Source organism: Aedes albopictus, chromosome 3 (genome assembly GCF_035046485.1).
Source record: "Aedes albopictus strain Foshan chromosome 3, AalbF5, whole genome shotgun sequence".
In the NCBI taxonomy this organism is placed as follows: Eukaryota; Metazoa; Arthropoda; class Insecta; order Diptera; family Culicidae; genus Aedes; species Aedes albopictus.
Window position 1 is genome coordinate 407184147 of NC_085138.1, and position 25328 is coordinate 407209474.

A 25328-nucleotide genomic window follows, 5' to 3' on the forward strand; every position below is an offset into this window, starting at 1 on the left:
GCTTTAGACTTTTTTTTGGGAATTCCGTCCCATATTCTTTCGGTATGTTCTATAAGGTTAATTTTTCCAGTATTTTTTTGAAAATTTCTTCAGCAATTTCTTGAGAATCTTTTTGAGAAATTCCCTTGAGTAATTCCTTCTCAAAACTTCGCATTTTTAGGAACTGTACATCGGAAATTAGTTTTTTTTGGAATGCCTTATGAAATTTTTTGAAAATTAATTCAGCAATTTCTCTTGAGATTCTTTTGGATTCTTATTTTTTTTTTAGATTAGCTATTCCAAAATTCCTTTACTAAGATTCTCTAGGGTCCAAAGGACGAGTTATTTTGGGTGTCATTGCATAACGCAAACATTTTTAAAATTTTTCGAGTAGTGTTATTTAATGTTATTCAATGTAATGAAAAAGGCTTATCTTGTAAAGATAGAATCGAAGCTCTAAAGTCCCGATTAGAGGAATATTTGATAACTATCTTGGAACGACTTTGGGGGTTTTAGGAGGTTCATAAACCCTAGCTTTAGATCGTTCAAACTGCTATTATAGCAATACCAATTCTAAAGACAGAGTATTGGGACACTTTGGATAACTCTAAAGTTTCCAACAACGGTCGTGCGTTTTCAGTGAACATAATTGATCATAGCTGTGCGGGGCTTCTTCATGTGGCGAAGAAGGATATTGTATCAAGCGTAGACTTCAAGTTCTTAGATATAGAGGGAAGTTTGACAATCTTGAATATCTCAAAAGTTCCGAAAAATCCAAAAAAAACAGTAAAACTGTCGGTTATGTAACATTTTTAAGTGTAGGCTACTGTCGCAAGTGTAGACAGAGCCGAAGCGTGAGTTTACGGTAGCCTTGGCCTTTTCAATGTTTCTTTGAATTCATACTTTTCGACTGTAACGCCTGTAATGCCAAGGACTCAACTCCAGGACAGTTTGGACGTCCTTGTTTCTGTCTCAAAAGTATTAGTCTTGATGTAGGTTCAGTAACCGTGGTTTATTACGAAATATTTCTCTCTTTAGTATACATGACTACTGTTACGAATGTAGATCTGAAGTTCTGCTCTTCGTTGTAGTGTGGTTGGTCTGAAGAATCTCAAAGGAATTTTGGTATGGGCCATTCCAGGTAGTCATGGATTATTGTGAGACATGTAATGTTACAATTCATAGTGAAAATTACTACTGTAACAGCTGTAGATGTATACGAGTGAACTCCAGGACAGTTTGGACGGCCCTAGAAGTCCTTCGAATATATTATAATATCTATAAGTCTTCTAGTATGTCCAATAACCATAGTTAATTATGAAAAGTTACTTTGAAGTGCTGCTCTACGAAGTAATTTCGTTGGTCTGGAGTAATCCAAAGAATATCGGGATGGTCCATACAGTCCCAACGGGACACATATTATATAGTTGGATATGTGATGCTACTGTTCTTGCTACTGTAACAGCTGTAGATGGCTAGAACTAAACTCCAGGACAGTTTGAACGACTCTGAATGTCCCTTAACCCTTTGGAGCCGGAGGGGTCATATATGACCCCAACATAGAAACGGCTGCATAAATTCACCTATTCGATAAATCAGAATACTGTCTTTGGCAAAGTTGTTGCAAATTGAGTCCTCTATTAGGGAAAAATGGAAATATTTGTATTTGGGACTAAATTGATAACCTAGAACATCCTGAACACCATGAAATTTGGAAAAATGAAATAATTGACATACCAGTTGTTCTAAAAGCTGAACTTGGATGTGGGTCACGTTTATATGTATTCATTTAGAATTCGTTAAGAATATCAAAAGATGTTTTATATTCTGGGATGTTCTAGGTGTTTCAAACTGTCCTATAGTGAAGTCCTTCAAGTTGACAAGAATAATATTATGTATTTTCACCACAAATAATAGCATTGCATAACCTACTGGGATCCGTGTAGCTCTTGACATCTACAATGTCATTTAGGACACTATAGGGATATTCCAGGTCAGCCAAACTACCTTGGAGTTCAGAACTTCAGGTCTACACTCGTGACAGTAGCCATATCTGTTATACTGAGTAACGCTGCATAATCAACTGCAGTTACTGGAGCAACCTGAAGTCTACTAGCTTATTAGAAACCTTGGGAACATTCAGGGTCGTCCAAACTGTTCTATAATGAAGTTCTTCAAATCTACAAGAAAAACTTGTGTTTTCGCCATAAATAATAGTATTACATAATCTGTTGGGATCCGCGAAGCTCTTGAAATCTCAAATGTCATTTAGAGACACTACAGGGATATTCTAGGTCAACCAAACTACCTTGGAGTTCAGGACTTCAGGTGTACACTCGAAACAGTATCCATACCTGTGATACTGAGTAACGCTGCATGAACAAGCGCAATTACTGGATCAATCTGAAGTCTACTAGCTTATCATAAATCTCTTGGACATTCAGGGTCGTCAAAACTGTTCTATAATGAAGTCCTTTAAATCTACAAGAAAAAATTCTGTTTTCGCCATAAATTGTAAGTATTGCATAATCTGCTGGGATCGGTGAAACACTTGAAATATCAAATGTCATTTATAGACACTGCCGGGTTATTCCAGGTCAGCCAAACTACCTTAGAGTTCAGGACTTTAGGTTTACACTCGTAACAACAGCAATATCTGCTATACTGACTAACGTTTATATTTGAGTATCGCTTCATACACGATACACCCGTAGACTTTAAGATCTCAACTCAAGAACAGTTTGGATGACCTAGGATATCCCGACTGATCTGATACTGTATATTGAACTTTTAGAAGAGTTACTGGACATGATAGATTACAAATCGTAGCTTTGTATAATGAAAAAAGTTACCGTTACACCCGTAGATTTTACGATCTAAACTCAAGAACAGTTTGGATGACCTAGGATGTCCTGACTGATCTGATACTATCTATTGAACTTTTGGCCTATTTTCTGTAACCAATAGTGGATCTGCTCAACATACATCCGAGTGGAAAGAAGTGGTGGAGCTAGGACCTACTTCGACTCCACCAAGTCCATCAGAAGGTATTGCTCTGGAAAAAATGTTTGGCTGACCTAAATTATCGTAATAATACATCTGAATGCCAATATTTCTTAGAGACGAACCAGCCAAGGGCTGAAAGTCTCTTAAATAAAGACAAATCAATCAATCAATCAATATTTCTTGCTAAAAAGAAATAGAAACTTTTCCAAATACATCATGAAAGAATCAAGAGCTCAAGCTCAAGAACTCAAGCTAGTTGTTTCATATCGTAATGTATTGAACAGGACCCGACACGCTTCAATCCAGACAATTCATGCAAATTTTTGCAAGCTAATTCAATCAGCTGTGCGAACGCAGTCTGGCAGACAGACACTTGTTTTTGTAGATAACGCCTCGATTTGAAAACAAATGTTAAACGATTTTTTTTTTCATTCTCTTATCTTATTCAGCTGCCATTACTGATATGCTTCATTCACCCGTCACCGCGCACCAAAAATTATAATCGAATTCGGACCTTATCGAGAGTCTACCGCTAGTTCTACGCTGGACACCCACCGAACACCATGTTGGTGGACCCATTCCTGTTGGCAGCCGTCGCTGCCGTTCTCTTCCTGTTCTACCACGTGATCAACCGCAAGTACCAATTCTTCGCCGAACGTGGAATACCGTACGCGAAGCCGACATTCCTCCTCGGAAATGGAGCCTCCGTTTTGCTCAAGAAGGAAGACCTGCTGAAGAACGTCCAGCGGACGTACAACAGTTTTCCAAATGCCAAGTAGGTCGACGAACTCGTTGAATAACTCGAACCCACTTCTGACACTAATCATGTCTTTTCAGGATCATGGGAATGTTCGACTTCATCAAACCGATCATGATGATCCGCGATCCGGACGCGATCAAGCAAATCGGCGTGAAAGACTTCGATCACTTCGTCGACCATACGCCACTGTTCACGCCGGCCGATTGCGAAGACGTTGGGACGAACAGCCTCTTCGGTAACTCCCTGTTCGCACTGCGTGGACAGAAGTGGCGCGATATGCGGGCAACGCTGAGTCCGGCCTTCACCGGAAGCAAGATGCGGCACATGTTCGAGCTGGTGCTGGACTGCGCCCGCTCTACAGCAGAGTTCTTCCGCGAGGAGGCCAACGCCGGCCGGACGACCGAGTACGAGATGAAGAACGTCTTCTCCCGGTTCAGTACGGACGTGATCGGATCGGTGGCGTTCGGGATTAAGGTCGACTCGCTGCGCGAGCAGGACAACGACTTCTTCGTCAAAGGAAAGGCGCTGTTGAACTTCCAGAATCTGAAGACCTTGGTGACGGTGATCATGCTTCGATCGGCGCCGAAGCTAATGCACCGACTGAACGTGGACATTACCAGTCCTAAGATGAATGCGTACTTCAAGGACATGATCTTGGATAATATGAAACAGCGGGAGATCCACGGAATTGTCCGAAATGACATGATCAACATTCTGATGCAGGTCCAGAAGGGGGCTTTGCAGCACCAGAAGGACGAGCAGGACCAGAAGGATGCCGGCTTTGCCACCGTCGAGGAATCGAGTGTTGGAAAGGCTCTTAACAACCGAGTTTGGTCCGAAAACGAGCTCGTAGCGCAGTGTTTCCTGTTCTTCCTGGCCGGATTCGACACAGTTTCCACTTGTTTGACCTTCGTGAGCTACGAGTTGATGGCCAACCCCGATGTCCAACAGAAACTGTACGAAGAGATCATGGCCGTCGAAAAGTCCCTGGATGGTAAACCCCTGTCCTACGAAGTCCTCCAGAAGATGCAATACCTGGATATGGTGATCTCGGAAACGCTACGCCTATGGCCTCCGGCTCCGTTCGTCGATCGCTACTGCGTCAAAGACTACCTCTTCGACGATGGTCAAGGCACCAAAATCCCTATCGAAAAGGGTCAAATCATCTGGTTCCCGATAACTGCCCTGCACCATGACGCGAAGTACTTCCCGGATCCGGACCGGTTCGATCCGGAGCGTTTCAGCGAACAGAACCGGCCCAAGATCAACCCGGCCACGTACTTACCGTTCGGAGTGGGTCCTCGGAACTGCATCGGGTCCCGGTTTGCACTGATAGAGGTCAAGGCGATCGTGTACCACCTGGTGAAGAATTTTAGCCTGGAACAGGGCGCCAAGTCTCGGGTTCCGCTGAAGCTGGAGAAGAGCATGATCGCCATGATCGTGGAGGGTGGGATGTGGTTGAAGTTTACGCCTCGCGACGGAGGGAAGTGAGTTTGTGATAATAAAGCTTGAAGGGTGGCGAAATGTGTAACTGTTTTGTATTGAGAACTCCCTGTAGCCTCCAGTGGGCTCATATTGGGAAAATATTTGAACGGAGTTAACATAGTTCACCGAACTTCAACATGGAAAATATACAGACTTTAAAGTGCACGACAAGAAACAAAAACTGATAAAAGAGTAATAAACATTCAACAAATAACATAAAAAGTAATTTAACTCCAAATACAATATTTGCTGTAAAATTTCTAGAAGAATTTTCGAAGCAACACCTAGCGGTACTCCCAGGGAAATTTCCATCCCATCCACAAAGCACTTCCAAAAAAATTCTTGAAAATTTTTTGGGGTAACTTCTGGCGTTTTTTTTTTTGTAGTTCCTTCGGCAACTCTCAAGTAATTTAATTTCAAATTTCTTCAACAATTCTTTCGGAAATCTCCCAAGTAGTTTTTTATTTGAAAAATCTCTCGCGAATGCTCTTGGAAAATGAATCAGCAATTTCTTTTGAGATTCTTTTGGCAATTCTTTCAACAATTTCAATTGAAAGCTCGTGAATTTCAGAATGAATTGACAAGTTTTTATTACATTTTTTTGAAATAAATTCGAAAGGGAATATCCAAGAAATTCTCAAATAATTTTCTGAAGGAACTATCAAATATTTTTTCAAAGAAATTCTCACAGAAATTTTCGAAGGAATCGTCAAAGATATTGCTAAAGCAATTTTTGGAGGAATTTTTGTTTAAAAAAAAAGAAACTTTAGAAAAAATTTCTTCGGCAATGGCTTGCTGGCTCTGTTATTGTTTTGTATAATTCCTTCAGAAGTATTTTTTATGTTTTTAGAACAAACTTCAGAAGTTTGTTTTTAAGTTTATATTCATTAAGACAATTTTTATGGCAGATGGATCAAATCAAAAATAAATGTTTACAAACTTTCTATTTTAGGAATTCCTTAAGCTACTCTTTTGATACATTCTGTAAGAAGATCTTTCTGACTTTCTTTTGATTTTTTTAGCCCAGTGCCTTGAGAATCTTTTTTGGCAACTCCATTGAGAATTGATTCTATAATTCACTGTGATTTCATATATTTTTTTCAGAGATGCCATTTTTTAAATTCCTTTAGAAATTTATACAAAAACACTTTTGGAAAATTCTTAAAAATTGATTTGGCAGTAAAGTCCGCAAACAAACTTCAACAAATATTTGCTGTTAAATTTCTAGAAGAATTTTCGAAACAATATCTAGCGATACTTCCAGAGGAATTTCCATTCCATCCACGAAGAACTTCCGAAGAAATTGTTAGAAAATTGATGTGGAAACTTCTGGCAATTTTTTTAGAAGTTTCTTCGGCAACTAATTTGGATATTTCTTAGGTAACTAATTTCAAATTTCTTCAGCATTTTTTTTTTGAAATTTCCCAAATATTAGTTATTTTTGGAAAATTCTTCGGGAATGCTCTTGGAATTTTATTCGGAAATTTCTCTTGGGACTTTATTGGCAATGCTTTCCACAAATTCGATTGAAAGTTCCTGAATTTCCAGATGAATTGACAAGTTTTTTTTTATAAATTTTTGAACTAAATTAAAAAGGAATTTTCGAAGGATTTTCTAAAAAAATATCCAAGAAATTCTCAAACAGGAACTTCCAAAGGATTTTTGAAAGAAATTCTCACAGAAATTTCCAAAGCATTCGCCAAAGATATTGCTAAAGCAGTTTCTGAAGGAACTTTTGTTTAAAAAAAGAAACTATAACGATATATAACGATGGCTTGCTGGCTCGGTTACTGATTTGGATAATTCCTTCAGAAGTTTCTTTGCAAATCTCCCAAGCAACTATTTTAGGAATTCTTTCCGCTATTCTTTCGATGCACTCTTTAAAAAGCTCTTTTTGAATTCCTGTGGGATTTATTTGGAAGTTGTTTTTTTAGAATCCATGAGAATCTTTTTTGGCAGAACAATCCTCCACACAATTTATGAGCGAATTAAAAAAAATATTCTAGGCTAATAACCGGGAAACACTAATAGTGATTTCCCGCTGGAAAATTTCTAAAGGAATTCACAAATTTTCATAGAAATTTGTGTGCCGAACTTCAACAATCAACATGGAATATATGAAGACTTTAAAGTGCATAACAAATTACGAAAACTGATAGAAGAGTTAAAATAAAAACTAGTTTAACGCCGCAAACAACCTCCTAAAAGTATTTGCTGTAAAATTTCTAGAAGAATTTCTGAAAAAAACACCTAGCGATACTTCCAGAAGGGGTCTCCAGTTAGCCTAGTGGTTAAGGCTATAAATCGCCAATTCGGAGACGGCGGGTTCGATTCCCGTTCCAGTCGGGAAAATTTGCTCGACTCCCTGGGCATAGTGTATCATTGTACTTGCCTCACAATATACAAATTCATGCAATGGCAGGTAACGAAAGCCCTTCAAGTAATAACTGTGGAAGTGCTCAAAGAACACTAAGTTGAAGCAAGGCAGGCCAAGTCCCAGTGGGGACGTAGAGCCAGAAGAAGAAGAAGAAGAAGAAGAAGAAGAAGAAGAAGAAGAAGAAGAAGAAGAAGATCTCTCAATCTGACAATTGAACACATATTTACGCTGTGTCTTCGAAATTTGAGTTTTTTTTTGCCGCCTGAATATATACCTAAACGCGTATATTTTAAACGAATTTAGGGATTTGTGAATTGGGAAACTTTATCAAATGGATAAGCTTTGAAATATCTTCAAAATTAGTTAGCAAAATTATACTTGAATTGTAAAATTGAATAAACTATCCGACACGAATGCAATTTTAATGTAAAACGTCGTTAATAAAAAAAAATGCAATGGCAGGCAAAGAAAGGCCTTCAATTAATAACTGTGGAAGTGCTCAAAAGAACACAAAGTTGAAGCGAAGCAGGCCAAGTCCCAGTGGGGACGTAGAGCCATAAAGAAGAAAAAGAAGAAACTTCCAGAGGAATATCCATCCAATTCTACAAAGAACTTGCGAAGAAATTCTTGGAATGTTTTTGAGAAAACTTCTGGCAATTTGCAAATTTCTTAGTTAATTTAACTTCCTAAATCCTTCCACAATTTTTTTGGAAATCTCCCAAATAGTTAATCATGGAAAATCCTTCGGGAATGCTCTTAAAAACTGAATCGACGATTTTTCTTGAGATTCTTTCGGCAATTGTTTCAGCAATTTCAATTGAAAGCTCGTGAATTTCCGGATGAATTGTCTAGTATTTATTTTATAATATTTTGAATTTTATTAAAAAGGGATCACCGAAGGATTCTCTAAAAAATATTGATGAGATTCTCTAATATATTTCTGAAACAACTCCCAAAGAATTTTTGAAAAAAAAACTCTCACCAAAGAAATTGCAGAAGCATTTGATTGATTCTTTTGCTCAAAAACAAAACAAAGAAAATATAGATTTTTTAAATGAAATTGCCTTTTCTTCAGAAATTTCTTGGAAAATTTCTTTCGGCAATGGCTTATTGGCTTGATTGTCAAAAAGAAGTTCCTTTTCAATTCCTGTGGGATTTGCCATTTATCTTAAAATTTATTTGGCCACTCTTAAGATTCTTTCGGTATTTTGTTTTTTGAAGTCGGTAATCTTTTCTGTAATTCCATTACACATTCCATCAGTAATTTCGATTGGAATTTCCAGAATTTCTTATTATTCATCCTACTAGAAAAGTTGCCAAGGAAAAATCCTGCAAATTTTATAGAAACATTCTCACATATACCCATAGAACAATCCTCTACACAATTTATAGATGAAAAAAAAATTAAAAAAACCTAGAATTTACAAAGAAATTTTCGTGTGGAACCTTAACCTCCTACAAGTATTTGCTGTAAAATTTCTAGAAAAATTTCGGAAGCAACACCTTGGAAATTGGCATTTTTTTAAGTTTCTTCTGCAACTCATTTGGAAATATTCTTAAAATTATTTCAAATTCCTCAAAATCTTTCGGGAATGCTCTTAGGAATTGATTTTCTCTTGAGATTCTTTTGACAATTCTTTCAACAATTTCGGTTGAAAGTTTTTGAATTTCCAGATGAATTGTCAAGTTAATTTTTTACAAATTTTTGAACAAAATTTAGAAGGAATTACGGAAGGATTTTCTTAAAGTAATATTTAAGAAATTCTCAAATAAATTCTGAAGAAACTCCCAAAGAATTTTAAATGAAATTCTCACGGAAATCTCGGGACTTTTGTTAAAAACAAAACAAAGAAAGAATTCAATTGGCAATAGCTTGCTGACTCGGTTATTGCTATGGATGATTCTTCCAGAAGTTAAGTTTCTTTGAAACTTTCCCAAGATACTGTTTTGGGAAATCCCTCCGCTACTCTTAGGGACGAATGACCTTCGGGTTAAAGTCCCTCGAACCCAACAAAAGAAGAAAAGAAGCCTCCGCTACTCTTTCGATACATTCTTTAAGGAGTTCTTTCTGAATTTCTTTTGGATTTTTTCTAGCAGAATGCCTTGAGAATCTTTTTGGCAATTCCATTGAGGATTGGCTATAGACTATAAGTTCTCTGTGATTTTTTTTATAAATTTCTCCAAGATGTCATATTTTGTAATTCCTTTATAAAAACAAAAACGCTTTCGGAAACTTATTTGGCTATTTATTCTAAATATTGATTTGGCAATTCCTCTTGAGATTCTTTGGAATCATAACTGGCGTATATTCTGTTCATTACACGTGAATAATGACCTTAGGTATGGTAATACCTAAATAATAATCGGCGATTTTTTCCATAATTGAATAATACCTCAAGCAGTCCTCAACACCAAACCAATAACTAATTGAGGTATTTTATCAATACCTACAAAATACCAAAATAAGTTATTTTCAATACCTACCCGCATAACCATGAACCATACTTGTACTGTGCGCCATACTGTTCACAACTATTACTACAGTACCTGACTAGTATCCTAGAACATCCAGAGTAACAATAAATCAACAGTACCATGAATAGATTCAACAGTGTGGTAGATGGTTATCGGGCAAATTACAATATGGGGAATAGGCGGTTAAGTTATGTTACCATAAAAATTGGCCCATTTTCCCGAACAAATTTTTTCGATTACAGTTTGCCAAAGGGTCAATATACTATCCATTTTTTGTTCATTTCATTGTTAAGCAAACAGTTCTAGAATAGTTGCAAAGCAAAGCAAAGCAAAGCAAAGCAAAGCAAAGCAAAGCAAAGATAACCGTACACATCGTAGTTGATACTCAGTGATTGACCAGAACAATCGAAGTTGCACAGAGAGCCAATGAATGTGAAAGCTTGGGACTAGCTAACCATTCTCAATGTGCACAATTCGAGAGTTCAGCTATTTAAAGTCAATAACGGCGCTGGCCACGTCCTTACGGTCATCAGGAAAGGGAAGGAATGTTAGTTCGACAACCGTTGCTACTAGAAACCGTGGAATCCACAGCATCCCCACAGTTGTCACAGTTGTCACGGGTGGTTAGTAGGGTAGGGTAAGGTGTGGATCTAGGAGCCACCTCTGTTAGGTGATATGATCCACTAGTTATATGGAAATACACGTCGCGGTCTTCATCACGAGTATGATTTATTTGATCACGATGACCACTGATCCCGGATTTCGTGCTCGCGTTTCCATCGCCCTACCGTGGAAACCGACTGATGTACGATTATTGTAGCGCGATTCTGAACCCGGATTTTTCACTCGAACTTCCATCGCCCTACCGAGAAAACCGACTGACCAACGAATATTGTAGCGCGATTTTGATCCCGAATTTTCCACTCGCACCCCCATCACTCCTACCTGAAAATTGTCTGCCATTCGAAAATTCTCAAGCTCATCTGATTCCGCATTCCACACTCGCGCTTGCATGGCTCTACCGAGAAAACCGACTGACCAACGAATATTGTAGCGCGATTCTGAACCCGGATTTTTCACTCGCACTTCCATCGCCCTATCGAGAAAACCGACTGACCGCAAACAGTTCTAGAATAGTTGACCCATAAAGTCGGAACAAAACAAGCAATGTACGTGTAACTGTTGCCTTATAGTGCATTACAGTTGTAATAACAATACCTAGTACGGTTCTGTTACTTTTTTACTATGGTGAAGGAATAAAAAATACGCATTTATTTCACTACTGCACAAACGCAGAAGTTTCAAAAGTGTGGAGACATAAATAGAACTGCGCGATTTCATCGAATCAAGTCGGTGTCTTCAAAGCATCTATTCTTCATAAATCGAAGAAAAATACGCTGAAGAAACTAACTTGAATTGATGCACAGTGACCCCACAATTTATGAATCGGCAAAAATGACCACAGTTTATGGATCACTCATTTGATCAACATGGTGATTCATAAATAGTGTGCAAAAATTAAGGTTAATTAAGGTTCATCGGTGTGGAGTCACTGCAATTCCGCATTTATGTCAACATTTCCACACTTGATCACTGACTGCGCAGTCCAGCAATGAATAAATTGCGCTATGAAATAAAAAAAAAAATAAACGAAACTAACTTAGATGTATAGAAACATCATGTGATAAATTTTATATACTCATTTGAAATTGCAGTCAAAATTCCGATTATTCCATACGGCGCATCGGCCGATTGCATTTGAAGATAATTTCATAAAGATGACCAGGTATGCACCCTCAGCGTCTACTGGTCATTTACGAGTAGTTCCACAATGTTTAGCGGCTTCGTGACATCAAGCGTAAATCCAATCCAAAACACGAAGTTCTTGGTGGAACTTCCTCCTCGCTGTATTAGATATGATATGGGTCAGCTCTTCTTGGTCCACCAGCTGAAATCTAATCAAATTGAAGTTAATCGAAATGTTTTTTTACCATCCGTGGTAAGTACCTACCTGTACTGATTCATCGATCGTCTTCTTCATTTATCTTGTAGCCGATTCCTCCACAGAACGCTCCAATTGCAGAATACCAAACATTTTCCCGACACTGCATCTTGTTTTAAAATCTTGGCAAGGAACGCTATCGGACCGGCAAAGATTAAGTTTGTCCGGCACGATACCATCGTCCTGGAATGCCGGTGGAATCGAAACGTGCTCCCGATATTGATCCAAGTCCGAACCCGGGAGTGGAGTTCCTCTAGAAATCGATTCTCGTTTTTCCGGGAGTGCGCTTGTTGGACTTCTGGCCGGTGAAAAATTGTACCTTTACCTTGATCAGCACTCGAATATCCTCGTTGTCCTCCACATACTTATCGCCGTGAACTTGCACTACGAATTATTTCTTGAAAGGTGCAGTCCCGGTTGCGGTGCACTTCGGTCAATCGGATGCTTTTTTTCCATTTGCTCCCCGGTGGCATCCAGCAGATCTTCTTGACGAGCCGGGTAAGATTTTGCTGCAGTCGCCTGTACTAAACAAATAAATAGGGGTTAGTAAATACCAACTATAAATGACTCGAATCCACTTACCAAATTCCTGTTGCTGGTGGTGGCTTCAGCTGAAGGTAACGAATAATTTCCATGATTTCGCCATTTATTCTTATTATTCATCAGCAGCAAAAAGGCTCGCGAGGTGTGGAAACAAAACGTTTGTTTTTTTATTCTGTCGGACTTTGCAGAGTGCGACTGGTGCGACGGTGGCAATGGGAGCCGGTATAGAAATCAAATTTAATGACACAAATATTGGTTTATGTAACAATTTGCGAAATGGTTGAACAAAGATTAAACAGTGTGAAACATACATGTATAAGTGTGTTGCGTAAATAGAGGCTTGAACAGTTTGACAAAAGGTGCTGTCTTAGTTAAATAATTTAGCATGAGTTTTCATTCCCATAAAATTTGACAATGTATGAACACTTTGATATACTGTTACTGATAGATATAGGTTACTAATACTGTTCTTAAAAGTTTGAAGCGTCAGGCTTTACATTGTTCAACATAAAAGCAACTTTTTGTGATACGTTAACCTCAACAGTTAGACGACATTTACTGTTTGGAAAGTAAGACAAACTGTTTTTCTCTATGCGGGTAGACACCCGACCAATACCTTGTCTTGGTATGATACCTGACTTTGGTATGCTCTAGTTATGTGGCAGTTATTCATTCCTGCTCGGGAATCGGTAATTTCTTCTGTAATTTAATTTCATATTCTATCAGTAATTGCGAATGAAATTTCCTGAATTTCCAATAAATTGTCTTATTGGAAAAACTATTAAAAAAAATCCTGAAAAATTTATAGAAAAATTCTCGCAGGCATTCATAGAGCAACCTTCTACAAAATTACTGGATAAATTAAAAAATAAAATTGACTGTGATTTTCTGCTGGAATTGTTTTTAAAGGAATTCGCGAATTACTAAAAGAAATCTCCACTTAGTTCTTGAAAGATTTTTCGAAAACATTTCTGAAGATAGTTGGAGAAATTTTTGAAAAAAAAAATACTAGAATTTCCAAAGAAAATTTTTAAAGACTTAGTTTTGAGAGAAGGTTTTTGAGGACTAACAAAATACACGGGAAAGATCACGAAAAAAATTCCAATATCAGGAGACATTTTTAAGAAGGAGGAATTTCCGAAGAAAGCTATAAAGAAATTGTTGGAGAAATTCCTGAGATGTTTTCAAAATAAATTCCTGGATAAATTTCTAAAGTAGTTCCGCGAGATATTCCCGGAGAAGTTTCCAGAGAAACTCCAGCACAAATTTTTAGAAGAAATCCTGGAATAATTTCTAGATACATTCAAAATATGAGAGAAATTTCCTACAGCAATTTTCGGATAAAGTACTAAAGAGAAAAAATATTAGCTAGATTCTCAGAGAAACTGCTGGAGAAATTCCTAGAGAAACTCTTAGGAAATTTACGAGAGATATTTCTAGTATAATTGCGGGTAAATTCTCAGTGGGATTCGAGAAAAAATCTAAGAAGAAAAATTTACCTGTGAAGTAAGTATTTAGAATGCTAAAAAATTATCTTAGAAATACTTGGATACTTTCCCAAGCAATTTTCTTAAGAAATTTCTGGAGTAAGTCCTTGAGTAGATCCCGTAGAAATTTTTAGAGCAACGCCTGAAGAAAGTTTCATAGCAGTTCACAAAACTTTCCAGGAGAAAAACCTTGTAAAAAAAACTTGAGAAATTCCGCATAAAGTCCTAGGTTAACCTCAAAATATTACAGAGATTTCCGAATAAATTACTACGGGCATTCCCGAAAAGACTTCCACGGAATTTCTCAGAGATATTCCTATAAAAATTCATGAAGAAATACTTGGAAGATCTTTCGGAGGAGCTCTTAGATTAATGTCTGAAGAGTTTAGCTTTTAGGGAACTAGCCATACTCACCAAAAGCGTTTAGTTTTTTTTACACCAGCCAAACAACTCTCACCAGTCACAAAACAAATCAAGTAGCTTTCCCACAGGGGTTTTAGGAGATATTTTCGAAGGTTCCTGGGGAAATTTGTGAAGTTCTTCCAGAAGATATCCTCGAAGAAGTTCCCAGAAAATTTTCAGGAGAAATTCTTAGAAGAAGTCCCGGAGAAATTTTAGATGAAATTTCTAGGGGTTTTTGCGGTGAATTGCCCAAAAAAATATCAGAGGAATTTCCTGCAGCAATTCTCTGACCATGTCCTGAATAATTCCCAAAAAAATCATAGCGAGATTCTTAGGGAAGCTTCCTGAAGAAATTCTCAGAGAATTTACCATAGAAATTTCTAGATATTTTTTTTTCTGAGTAATTCATAGATTAATTGCTTATGAAATTTTTAGATAAATTTCTCGTAAATTCTCATTGGGAATACAGATAAATTTCTATAAGAGTTTCCTTGTAAAGAATTTGAGGAGTTCCTAGAAACATTATTAGAGGAATTCTGTGAGAATGCTAAAAAACTCTCGTAGAAATAATTTAACATTCCCAGGTTATTTCCCTAAGAAATTCTTGGAGAAAATCTTTGAGTAACCCGACAATTGCCCGGAGAAATTCCCAGGAAAAAATCCTTGAGAAACTTCCTTTCCAACCGCAACTTCGAAGAAAACTTTGAAGAGATTAACAGAATTCCCCAATCTAAAAAAATATGAACTGGACATAGTTTTCCACAAAATTTTCCACAGTTGAGAAAATTCGTAAAGAAAAGCCGGAAAAACTTTGCCCGAATTAGTGGAAAATTTTCAAAAAAGTTTTTTTGAGGAGGTTATTTCATAAGCTTTAATCGCTGAAATTTTTGGAATGCACTTTTCTTTCGTTTTTGAGTTATGGGCAATTTTGTTGAAAAATGTCCAAATGTGCCATATAAGCCTTTACTTTGAAAAATCGTAACTCAAGAACGAAGCATCATAGAAACAAAGTTTTTAATGAAAAAGAAAGCAAATTTTCTCAGGAATCCAAAAAATATGAAGTGGAAAAAGTTATCAATCGTTGAGAAAATTCATTAAGAAACTCGCGGAAAATTTTCAAAACATATTTTTGAGAAGGTAATTTCATAAGCTTTGATCGCTGAAATTTTTGGAATGCACTTTTTTTCATTTCCTGAGTTATGGCCAATTTTGTGAAAAATTACCATTCCAGTTCATTTTTTCTGAATTTTTGAGAAAACTTTGTTTCTACGATGCTTTGTTCTTGAGCTATGATTTTTTAAAATAAGTAGTGTCAGGGGAAACAAAAAAAATCCACCTGAGTTTTCCGGGAAAATAGGCGACCCTGATTTTTTTTCAATTTTTTTTTTGTTCATATATCCATGAGCCCTGCCTGTGGAAAAAGGTCCATAAAAATCTTTGATCCTTCGGCCCAAACCCTTACGGTAATAAAAAATCTCCACGTCAGTCACAAACAAATTTCCAGTAGTTTCCCCATAAATGTTTCAGGGGATATTTTCGGAGGTATTTCTGGAGAAATTCTTAGGGAAATTCCCGGAGAAAGCTATAGAATAACCCTTGGAGAAATCCCTAGAGCGAAATCTGAAAGAAATTTTCCTGAGAACTTCTTAGATGAGTTCCTGGAAAAGATTGTTGAGCGATTCCGGTAGATATTTTGTGTCAAGTTCCGAGAAAAATCCAGGAGAAATTCTTAGAATTCCTAAAAAAAAAACCCCGAAAAAATCATAAGAAATATCTAGGGGTATTCACGGTGAAATACCCAGTAACATATTAGAGCAATTCCCTACAGCAATTTCCGGATTAAGTCCTAATCAATTCAGAGTGAGATCCTTAAGAAAATTTCTGGATAAATTCTCAGAGAATTTACCAAAAAATTCCTAGATAAATTTTCTGAGTAGTTCATTGATGAATTTCTTGTAAAATTATTACATGAATTCTGGGTAAATTTCTAGTAAAAATACAGAAAAAATAGAAGAATTTCCTTGTAAATTATTTGAGGAATTTCCGGAAAAAATAGAGGGTTTCTCATAAGAAACTTACTCGGAATTTCCCAGAGATATTCCTTTAGATTTCCCTGGAAACTACTTGGAAAAACTCTCAGAGGTCCAAGAGAAATTCCTGAAGAAATTCCTAGGAATTTTTTCAGAATAATTCCATAGAGAATTTTTTTTAATTTTTTTTTAAAAAATTGCTGAAGTGTCTAGAATTCTACCGCAATCTAAAATTGTTAGTCCACATGGGTCTCTGTTACAATCAAGTTATTTTAGCTAGATGAATCACAATACTTATCACTCTTTTCCAAAAATGGTAGTGCTCTTATCTCTGATTCATGAAATAGGCATGAGCCCTAAGCATTTTGTTGGTGTCTATGACACTGATACCCCCAAGGCAGTAAACTGGGTCCCTCTCACCAAAATGCATGTATTTCATAAACGCCATAGATAAGCAAAAAGCAAATCCTCTTATCGATGATTCGGAGCCCAAATAAAATCAATCGTGAAGCAACAAAACCGCGTCAGTTTTCATTAACCGCTGTATCCTCACCGCGTTGTTAACCGACGATGTTCTTCACACTTGTCATTTTCGCAGGCCTGATCCTCCTATTCTACTACAATGTCCAGCAAAAGTACAAATATTTCAAAATCCGGGGCATTCCGTACGCGAAGCCGTCGTTCCTGCTCGGAAGTGGCGCACCGCTTGTTCTCAAGAAGAAAGACATGCTCCGTCACATACAGGACCTCTACCAGACCCACCCGCAGGCAAAGTAAGTCCAGCAGCTCGACGATCGCACCTGATCGTAACTTCTAACTGTTCTAACTCCCATCCCAAATCTCTTAGGATCATGGGTCTGTTCGACTTCACCGCGCCGGTGTGGATGGTTCGCGATCCGGACACGATCAAGCAGCTGGGCGTGAAGGACTTTGACCACTTCAGCGATCATACGCCGATCTACACGCGCGGAGACGTCCAGGACATGGGCACGGAGAGCCTATTCGGCAACTCGCTGCTACTGCTGCGCGGACAAAAGTGGCGCGATATGCGGGCAACGCTGAGTCCGGCCTTCACCGGCAGTCGGATGCGGGAGATGTTCGAGTTGGTGTCCGAATGTGCGCGGTCGATGGTGGAATACTTCGGCGAGGAGGCCCGGGCTGGGAAACGGCTGGAGTACGAGATGAAGGACGTGTTCACGAGGTTCAGCAACGACGTGATCGCTTCGGTGGCGTTCGGGATCAAGGTGGATTCACTGCGCGAGCAGGACAATGAGTTCTTCGTGAACGGGAAAGAACTGATGAACTTCAGAGACATGAAGACGGTGGCGAAGGTGCTGCTGATGCGGATGTTTCCACGGATGATGATCAAGCTGAAGGCGGACATCTCGAGTGCGGAGATGAATGCGTACTTCAGGGGAATGATCATGGACAACATGCGGCAACGTGAGGCTCATGGGATCGTGAGACATGACATGATCAATCTACTCATGCAAGTGAGACAGGGAACGATGAAGAATCGGAAAGAAGACCTGGAGAGCACAAACGCTGAATTTGCAGCGGTTGAAGAGACCAGCGTTGGAAGTCGATCGCACAATCGTGTATGGTCAGACAACGAACTGGCCGCACAGTGCTTCCTGTTCTTCATAGCTGGTTCGGAGACCGTATCGACGTGTCTGACATTCCTAGCCTATGAGCTACTCATCAATCCGGATGTCCAAGAAAAGCTGTACCAAGAAATCATGGAAGTCGAACGATCGCTCGGTGGCAAATCCGTTGGCTACGATCAACTGCAATCGATGAAATACATGGACATGGTAGTCTCCGAAAACCTTCGTCTGTGGCCTCCGGCACCGTTCTCTGATCGGTATTGCGCGAAGGACTATCGTTATGATGACGGACAAGGAACCCGGGTGACGATCGAGAAAGGTCAAATTGTGTGGTTTCCGACGACGGCTCTGCAGCACGATCCGGAATATTTCCCGAATCCCTACAAGTTTGACCCGGAGAGGTTCAGTGAACAGAATCGGGACAAGATTAGGAGCGGGACCTATCTACCATTTGGGATCGGTCCAAGAGCCTGTATTGGATCGAGATTGGCTTTGCTGGAAGTTAAGGTGGTTGCGTACTATCTGGTGAAGAATTTCAGGCTAGTGAGAAGTGAGCGATCCATGGTTCCTTTGAAGCTGAAAAGCAAGATGATTGGAATGGAGGTTGATGGAGGTGTTTGGTTGGGTTTGGAAGCTAGGAATTGAGAATACGTGCGATTGAAAGTTACAGCATGTTAGGCTTGGAATTATGAGTACAGTATAAGAGTCACTGGTGTAGCCACGGGGGGGGTTTTAGGGTTAAAACCCCCCCCAGAGCCAAAATTTATGGAACAAATTTTCAGTATAAAGCGCTTTGCGACGAAAAAATTTTCGGCTGCGCCGCTATTTTCAAACTACGAATACAATTGCTCATTACATTTTACAAAATGTAAATGTCTAATCAAAAAAGGTATCATTGACCGTTGAAAACCCCTCCCAGAGACAATTTCTGGCTACGCCACTGATAAGAGTGAATTATAAACAGTATTTTAACACTCGAGCGATCGCGCTGTTATAATTTACGATGGTAGCCAACCGTGTAAGTAACGGGAGGTTAATAAATAACTAGAAATATAGTTCAAGTATTTTATTTATTTGTTCATACTATCACGAATTATTATAACTTCTTCTTAACAATAAAGAGGAAAACTTATCTGAAAATACATCCAGCAGGAACTTTCCTGGAGATTCCAGAGTTTCTTTCAACATTTCTATAGAAATTCCTTCAAGAAATTCTATGGGAATTGCCTAAGGAACTTTTCCGGGAAATTCTCTAGGAATTTGTTAGGGAAATTTCTATTAGTATTTCTCCAGGAATTCCTCTAGAAAATGTTCCGGGAATTTCTATAGGAATTCTTTTAGGAATTTCTCTGACTCCGTCGGGGTTTACTCTTAGATTTTCAACGGAAATTTCTTTCTTAGAGCTTATCCTGTAATTGTGAAGATATTTCCAGAAATTTCTCCATAAAATTATTCGGGTAATTTCCTGGAAATTTCTTCAGGATTTTTCTAGGAATGTCAGCAAGTATTTTCCGACAACCGCTGTCAGGATTCCCCTGGAATCCCTGTCAGGATTCCCCTGGAATCCCTGTCAGGATTCCCCTGGAATCCCTGTCAGGATTCCCCTGGAATCCCTGTCAGGATTCCCCTGGAATCCCTGTCAGGATTCCCCTGGAATCCCTGTCAGGATTCCCCTGGAATCCCTGTCAGGATTCCCCTGGAATCCCTGTCAGGATTCCCCTGGAATCCCTGTCAGGATTCCCCTGGAATCCCTGTCAGGATTCCCCTGGAATCCCTGTCAGGATTCCCCTGGAATCCCTGTCAGGATTCCCCTGGAATCCCTGTCAGCATTCCCCTGGAATCCCTGTCAGGATTCCCCTGGAATCCCTGTCAGGATTCCTCTGGAATCTCTGTCAGGATTCCGCTGGAATCTCTGTCAGGATTCCGCTGGAATCTCTGTCAGGATTCCGCTGGAATCTCTGTCAGGATTCCGCTGGAATCTCTGTCAGGATTCCGCTGGAATCTCTGTCAGGATTCCGCTGGAATCTCTGTCAGGATTCCGCTGGAATCTCTGTCAGGATTCCGCTGGAATCTCTGTCAGGATTCCGCTGGAATCTCTGTCAGGATTCCGCTGGAATCTCTGTCAGGATTCCGCTGGAATCTCTGTCAGGATTCCGCTGGAATCTCTGTCAGGATTCCGCTGGAATCTCTGTCAGGATTCCGCTGGAATCTCTGTCAGGATTCCGCTGGAATCTCTGTCAGGATTCCGCTGGAATCTCTGTCAGGATTCCGCTGGAATCTCTGTCAGGATTCCGCTGGAATCTCTGTCAGGATTCCGCTGGAATCTCTGTCAGGATTCCGCTGGAATCTCTGTCAGGATTCCGCTGAAATCTCTGTCAGGATTCCGCTGGAATCTCTGTCAGGATTCCGCTGGAATCTCTGTCAGGATTCCGCTGGAATCTCTGTCAGGATTCCGCTGGAATCTCTGTCAGGATTCCGCTGGAATCTCTGTCAGGATTCCGCTGGAATCTCTGTCAGGATTCCGCTGGAATCTCTGTCAGGATTCCGCTGGAATCTCTGTCAGGATTCCGCTGGAATCTCTGTCAGGATTCCGCTGGAATCTCTGTCAGGATTCCGCTGGAATCTCTGTCAGGATTCCGCTGGAATCTCTGTCAGGATTCCGCTGGAATCTCTGTCAGGATTCCGCTGGAATCTCTGTCAGGATTCCGCTGGAATCTCTGCCAGGATTCCTCTGGATTCTCTGTCAGGATTCCTCTGGAATCTCTGCCAGGATTCCGCTGGAATCTCTGCCAGGATTCCTCTGGAATCTCTGTCAGGATTCCTCTGTCAGATTCCTCTGGAATCTCTGTCAGGATTCCTCTGGAATCTCTGTCAGGATTCCTCTGGAATCTCTGTAAGGATTCCTCTGGAATCTCTGTCAGGATTCCTCTGGAATCTCTGTCAGGATTCCTCTGGAATCTCTGTAAGGATTCCTCTGGAATCTCTGTCAGGATTCCTCTGGAATCTCTGTCAGGATTCCTCTGGAATCTCTGTCAGGATTCCTCTGGAATCTCTGTCAGGATTCCTCTGGAATCTCTGTCAGGATTCCTCTGGAAGCTCTGTAAGGATTCCTCTGGAATCTCCGTAAGGATTCCTCTGGAATCTCTGTAAGGATTCCTCTGGAATCTCTGTAAGGATCCCTCTGGAATCTCTGTAAGGATTCCTCTGGAATCTCTGTAAGGATTCCTCTGGAATCTCTGTAAGGATTCCTCTGGAATCTCTGTAAGGATTCCTCTGGAATCTCTGTAAGGATTCCTCTGGAATCTCTGTAAGGATTCCTCTGGAATCTCTGTCAGGATTCCTCTGGAATCTCTGTCAGGATTCCTCTGGAATCTCTGTCAGGATTCCTCTGGAATCTCTGTCAGGATTCCTCTGGAATCTCTGTCAGGATTCCTCTGGAATCTCTGTCAGGATTCCTCTGGAATCTCTGTAAGGATTCCTCTGGAATCTCTGTAAGGATTCCTCTGGAATCTCTGTAAGGATTCCTCTGGAATCTCTGTAAGGATTCCTCTGGAATCTCTGTAAGGATTCCTCTGGAATCTCTGTAAGGATTCCTCTGGAATCTCTGTAAGGATTCCTCTGGAATCTCTGTAAGGATTCCTCTGGAATCTCTGTAAGGATTCCTCTGGAATCTCTGTAAGGATTCCTCTGGAATCTCTGTAAGGATTCCTCTGGAATCTCTGTAAGGATTCCTCTGGAATCTCTGTAAGGATTCCTCTGGAATCTCTGTAAGGATTCCTCTGGAATCTCTGTAAGGATTCCTCTGGAATCTCTGTAAGGATTCCTCGGGAATCTCTGTCAGGATTCCTCGGGAATCTCTGTCAGGATTCCTCGGGAATCTCTGTCAGGATTCCTCGGGAATCTCTGTCAGGATTCCTCGGGAATCTCTGTCAGGATTCCTCGGGAATCTCTGTCAGGATTCCTCGGGAATCTCTGTCAGGATTATTCGGGAATCTGTGTCAGGATTCCTCTGGAATCCCCGTCAGGATTCCTCTGGAATCTCTGTCAGGATTCCTCTGGAATCTCTGTCAGGATTCCTCTGGAATCCCCGTCAGGATTCCTCTGGAATCCCCGTCAGGATTCCTCTGGAATCCCCGTCAGGATTCCTCTGGAATCCCCGTCAGGATTCCTCTGGAATCGCCGTCAGGATTCCTCTGGAATCTCTCTGTCTCTGTCCGGGAAAATTCTAGCAAGGATTCCGGGGAAATCCTGGCAGAGATTCCGGGGAAATCCTGTCTGGGTTCCTCTTGAATCTCTGTCAGGATTTTTCTGGAGTTTCTGTCAAGATTCCTGTGAAATCTCAGTCTGTCAGGATTCGTCAGGAATCTCTCTGTCCGGGGAAATCCTGGGAAGGATTCCGGGGAAATCCTGGCAGGGATTCCGGGGGAACCCTGGCAGAGATTCCGGGGGAACCCTTGCAGGGATTCTGAGAAAACCCCGGCAGTGATTTCTATGGAATCTCTGTCAGGATTCCCCCGGAATTCGTCTGATTTTTCTGAGCTTCTTCAGGATTTCCTCTAGGATTTTTTTCAGGAATTCCTCCCGTCATTCTTGAATTTCTCCTGTGATATCTTCAATTGTTCTTTCAGCGATTTCTGTTAAGAGACTTACATGGGTTTCGTAAGGGATTTCTTCCGGAATCGCTTTCATTCAGTCTTCCCGGGATTTCTAATGATTTTTTGCATTGTCTTCTCCTGGGAGTCCTTCCGAGATTGCTCCAACGATTCTTTCAGAGATTCCTTCATTAAGAGATTTCTTCAAAAGGTGCGTTCCAGGACTCATATTCGATTGCACCCGGGATTTCTTCATTGATTTTTCCCGGGATTCCAAAAGGAATTTAACCCAGAACTCTTTCGATGATTCGTTCAGAGATTCCTCCAGGATTGCAGCAGAGATTTCTTTCGGAATATCTTTAGTCATTCCTGCCGGGATTTCTCCAATGATTCAGAGATTTTTCCTGGGATTCCGATGCCTCGAACGCCCTCTCTATTTTGAGATCCGTAACTTTTGCGATTACCGTGGAGAAATGTTGCATGCTGGAAGACTACTGTCTTCAGCAAAGTTGTTGAGGAGGTCAAGGACTCTACGTAATTTAATACATGTTTGCTCCAGTAGGCGCTCGTGTTGTGAATATCAAGCGTGGTTTTGCAAAGCGTAGTGTACCTAGCATAGGTTGAAACCATTCTTGGGTTAAGTGCGGAGGCTCCGACAAAGTTGATCAGGACATCAAGAGCTATCCGATAGCGAACTAAATGAATCTAGGTTTATCCGCTAGGTAGCGCTAGTGAATCAAAGAAAATCTAAATTGCTGTATCTTGAGAACCAGATCACTTAGAAGAATTTCGTCTTCGGCAAGGTTGATCAGGACGTCAAGAGCCATCCCATAGTGAACTAGTTGATTCTTGGTTTATCCACTAGGTGGTGCTAGTGAGTTTAAGAAATTCTAAACTGCTGTATCTCAAGAACCACACCACTTAGAAGAATTTCGTTTTCGGCAAGGATGATCAGCATATCACGAGCTGTCAGAAAGTGAATAAGTTGATTCTAGGTTTGTCCACTAGGTGGCGCTGATGAGTTTAAGAAGTTACGAACTGCGGTTTCTCGAGAATCAGACCACTTAGAAGATGTTCGTCTTCGGCAAAGTCGATCAGGACATTCAGAGTTGCCCGATAGTAAACTAGTTCATAGTTTCCCAAACTGTGGGTCGCGTCCCCCCAGGGGGGTCGCCGGCCTTCATCCAGGGGGTCGCGAGGGACAGTTGAATATTTTACTGAAACAGACAACAAATGAGGGAATTTCTATGGTGGGTCGCGAAAAGTACGTCTGCTGGCAAAGGGGGGTCGCGCACCCGAAAAGTTTGGGAACCTATGAACTAGTTGATTCTAGGAAGTTGAGAAAATCAAAACTTGAGAACCACACCAGAATTGCGTCCTCGACAAGGATGATCAACACATCAGGAGCCGTCCGCAAGTGAATTAGTTTATTCTATGTATGTTTATACGAGAATTAGATCACGCAGAAGGACTTTCATCGACATTCAGAGCTGCCCGATAGTCAACTAGTTGATTCTAGCTTTATCCGCTAGGTAGCGCTAGTGTATCTAATAAAATCTAAACTGCTATATCTCAAGAACCAGACCCGTTAGAAGAATTTCGTCTTCGGCAAGGTTGATCAGGACATCAAGAGCCATTCGATAGTGAACTAGTTGATTCTTGGTTCATCCACTAGGTAGCGCTAGTGAGTCTAAGAAATTCTAAACTACTGTATCTCAAGAACCACACCACGTAGAAGAATTCCGTCTTCGGCAAGGATGATCAGTTGTGAACTATTTGATTCTAGGTTTATCCGCTAGGTGGCGCTGATGGGTTTAACAAATTATAAACTGCTGTATCTCGAGAATCAGACCGTCTTCGACAAAGTCGATCAGGACATTCAGATTGCCCGATAGTGAACTAGTTGATTCTAGGATTATTCGCTAGGTGGCGCTAGTGAATTTAAGAATCTGTATTTCACGAACCAGACCACTTAGAAAAATTGCGTCTTCGGCAAGATTGACCTAGACATCAGCAGCTGTCCGATAGTGGACTAGTTGATGCTAGGTTTATCCGCTAGGTGGCGCTAGTGAGTCCTAGAAATTCTTAACTGCTGTATCCCATTAACAAATAAACAATTTATGTTCACATAGCCTCATGCAACTAAATTCGGTCAAGCAGTGAGTTCAATAACTGTTTAGAGTATTCAATAGTTCCCATAAGTGTAAGTCAATCTACTTCTGTATCTATATATATAAAAATGCAGTGGCATACGTGGGACCGCGCATAACTTGCGAACGGAAGGTCCGATTTTGGTCGTCTTAGTTTTGTTCTGTTAGTTTTCACCCAAGGAAGGTTTATGAGGCATAAAACATGAAAAAATTGAGAGTTTTTAAAAATTGAACTTTCATACATTTTGACCGGGGACTTGGTCTTGGCTAGAAACTTGAAACGTCAAAAAACGCAGTAGGCAAGACAAAGTTTGCCGGGTACAGCTAGTTACTTATAGATTTTGTAACAATCCTCAGAAATCCACAGAAACGCCCTGAAACCGTTTTCAAACCCCCTATGCGGTCCCCGTAGACTTTCCTAAAGCTCTATTGA

General features: G+C 40.2%; 3 protein-coding genes across 3 annotated transcripts in view; 2 read left to right on the forward strand and 1 right to left on the reverse strand.

Moving 5' to 3' along the window:
• Positions 1–5263, forward strand: part of LOC134283913 (probable cytochrome P450 9f2) — a 36493-nt gene extending 31230 nt beyond the window's left edge. Inside the window, exons 2-3 of the mRNA XM_062856189.1 lie at positions 3435–3760; positions 3823–5263. Of these exons, the coding sequence (XP_062712173.1) occupies positions 3549–3760; positions 3823–5236 (1626 nt within the window). The 5' untranslated portion in view covers positions 3435–3548 and the 3' untranslated portion in view covers positions 5237–5263. The remainder of the gene's footprint in view (positions 1–3434; positions 3761–3822) is intronic.
• The window catches only part of LOC109403726 (sodium-dependent transporter bedraggled), a 358384-nt gene that overhangs the window by 240910 nt on the left and 92146 nt on the right, over positions 1–25328 (reverse strand). The gene's annotated exons all lie outside the window — the stretch shown is intronic.
• On the forward strand, positions 17117–18854 carry LOC109426420 (probable cytochrome P450 9f2). Its single transcript, XM_019701933.3, has 2 exons — positions 17117–17319; positions 17394–18854. Exons 1-2 carry the CDS (start codon positions 17117–17119, stop codon positions 18796–18798), a joined length of 1608 nt encoding a protein of 535 aa, XP_019557478.3. The 3' UTR covers positions 18799–18854.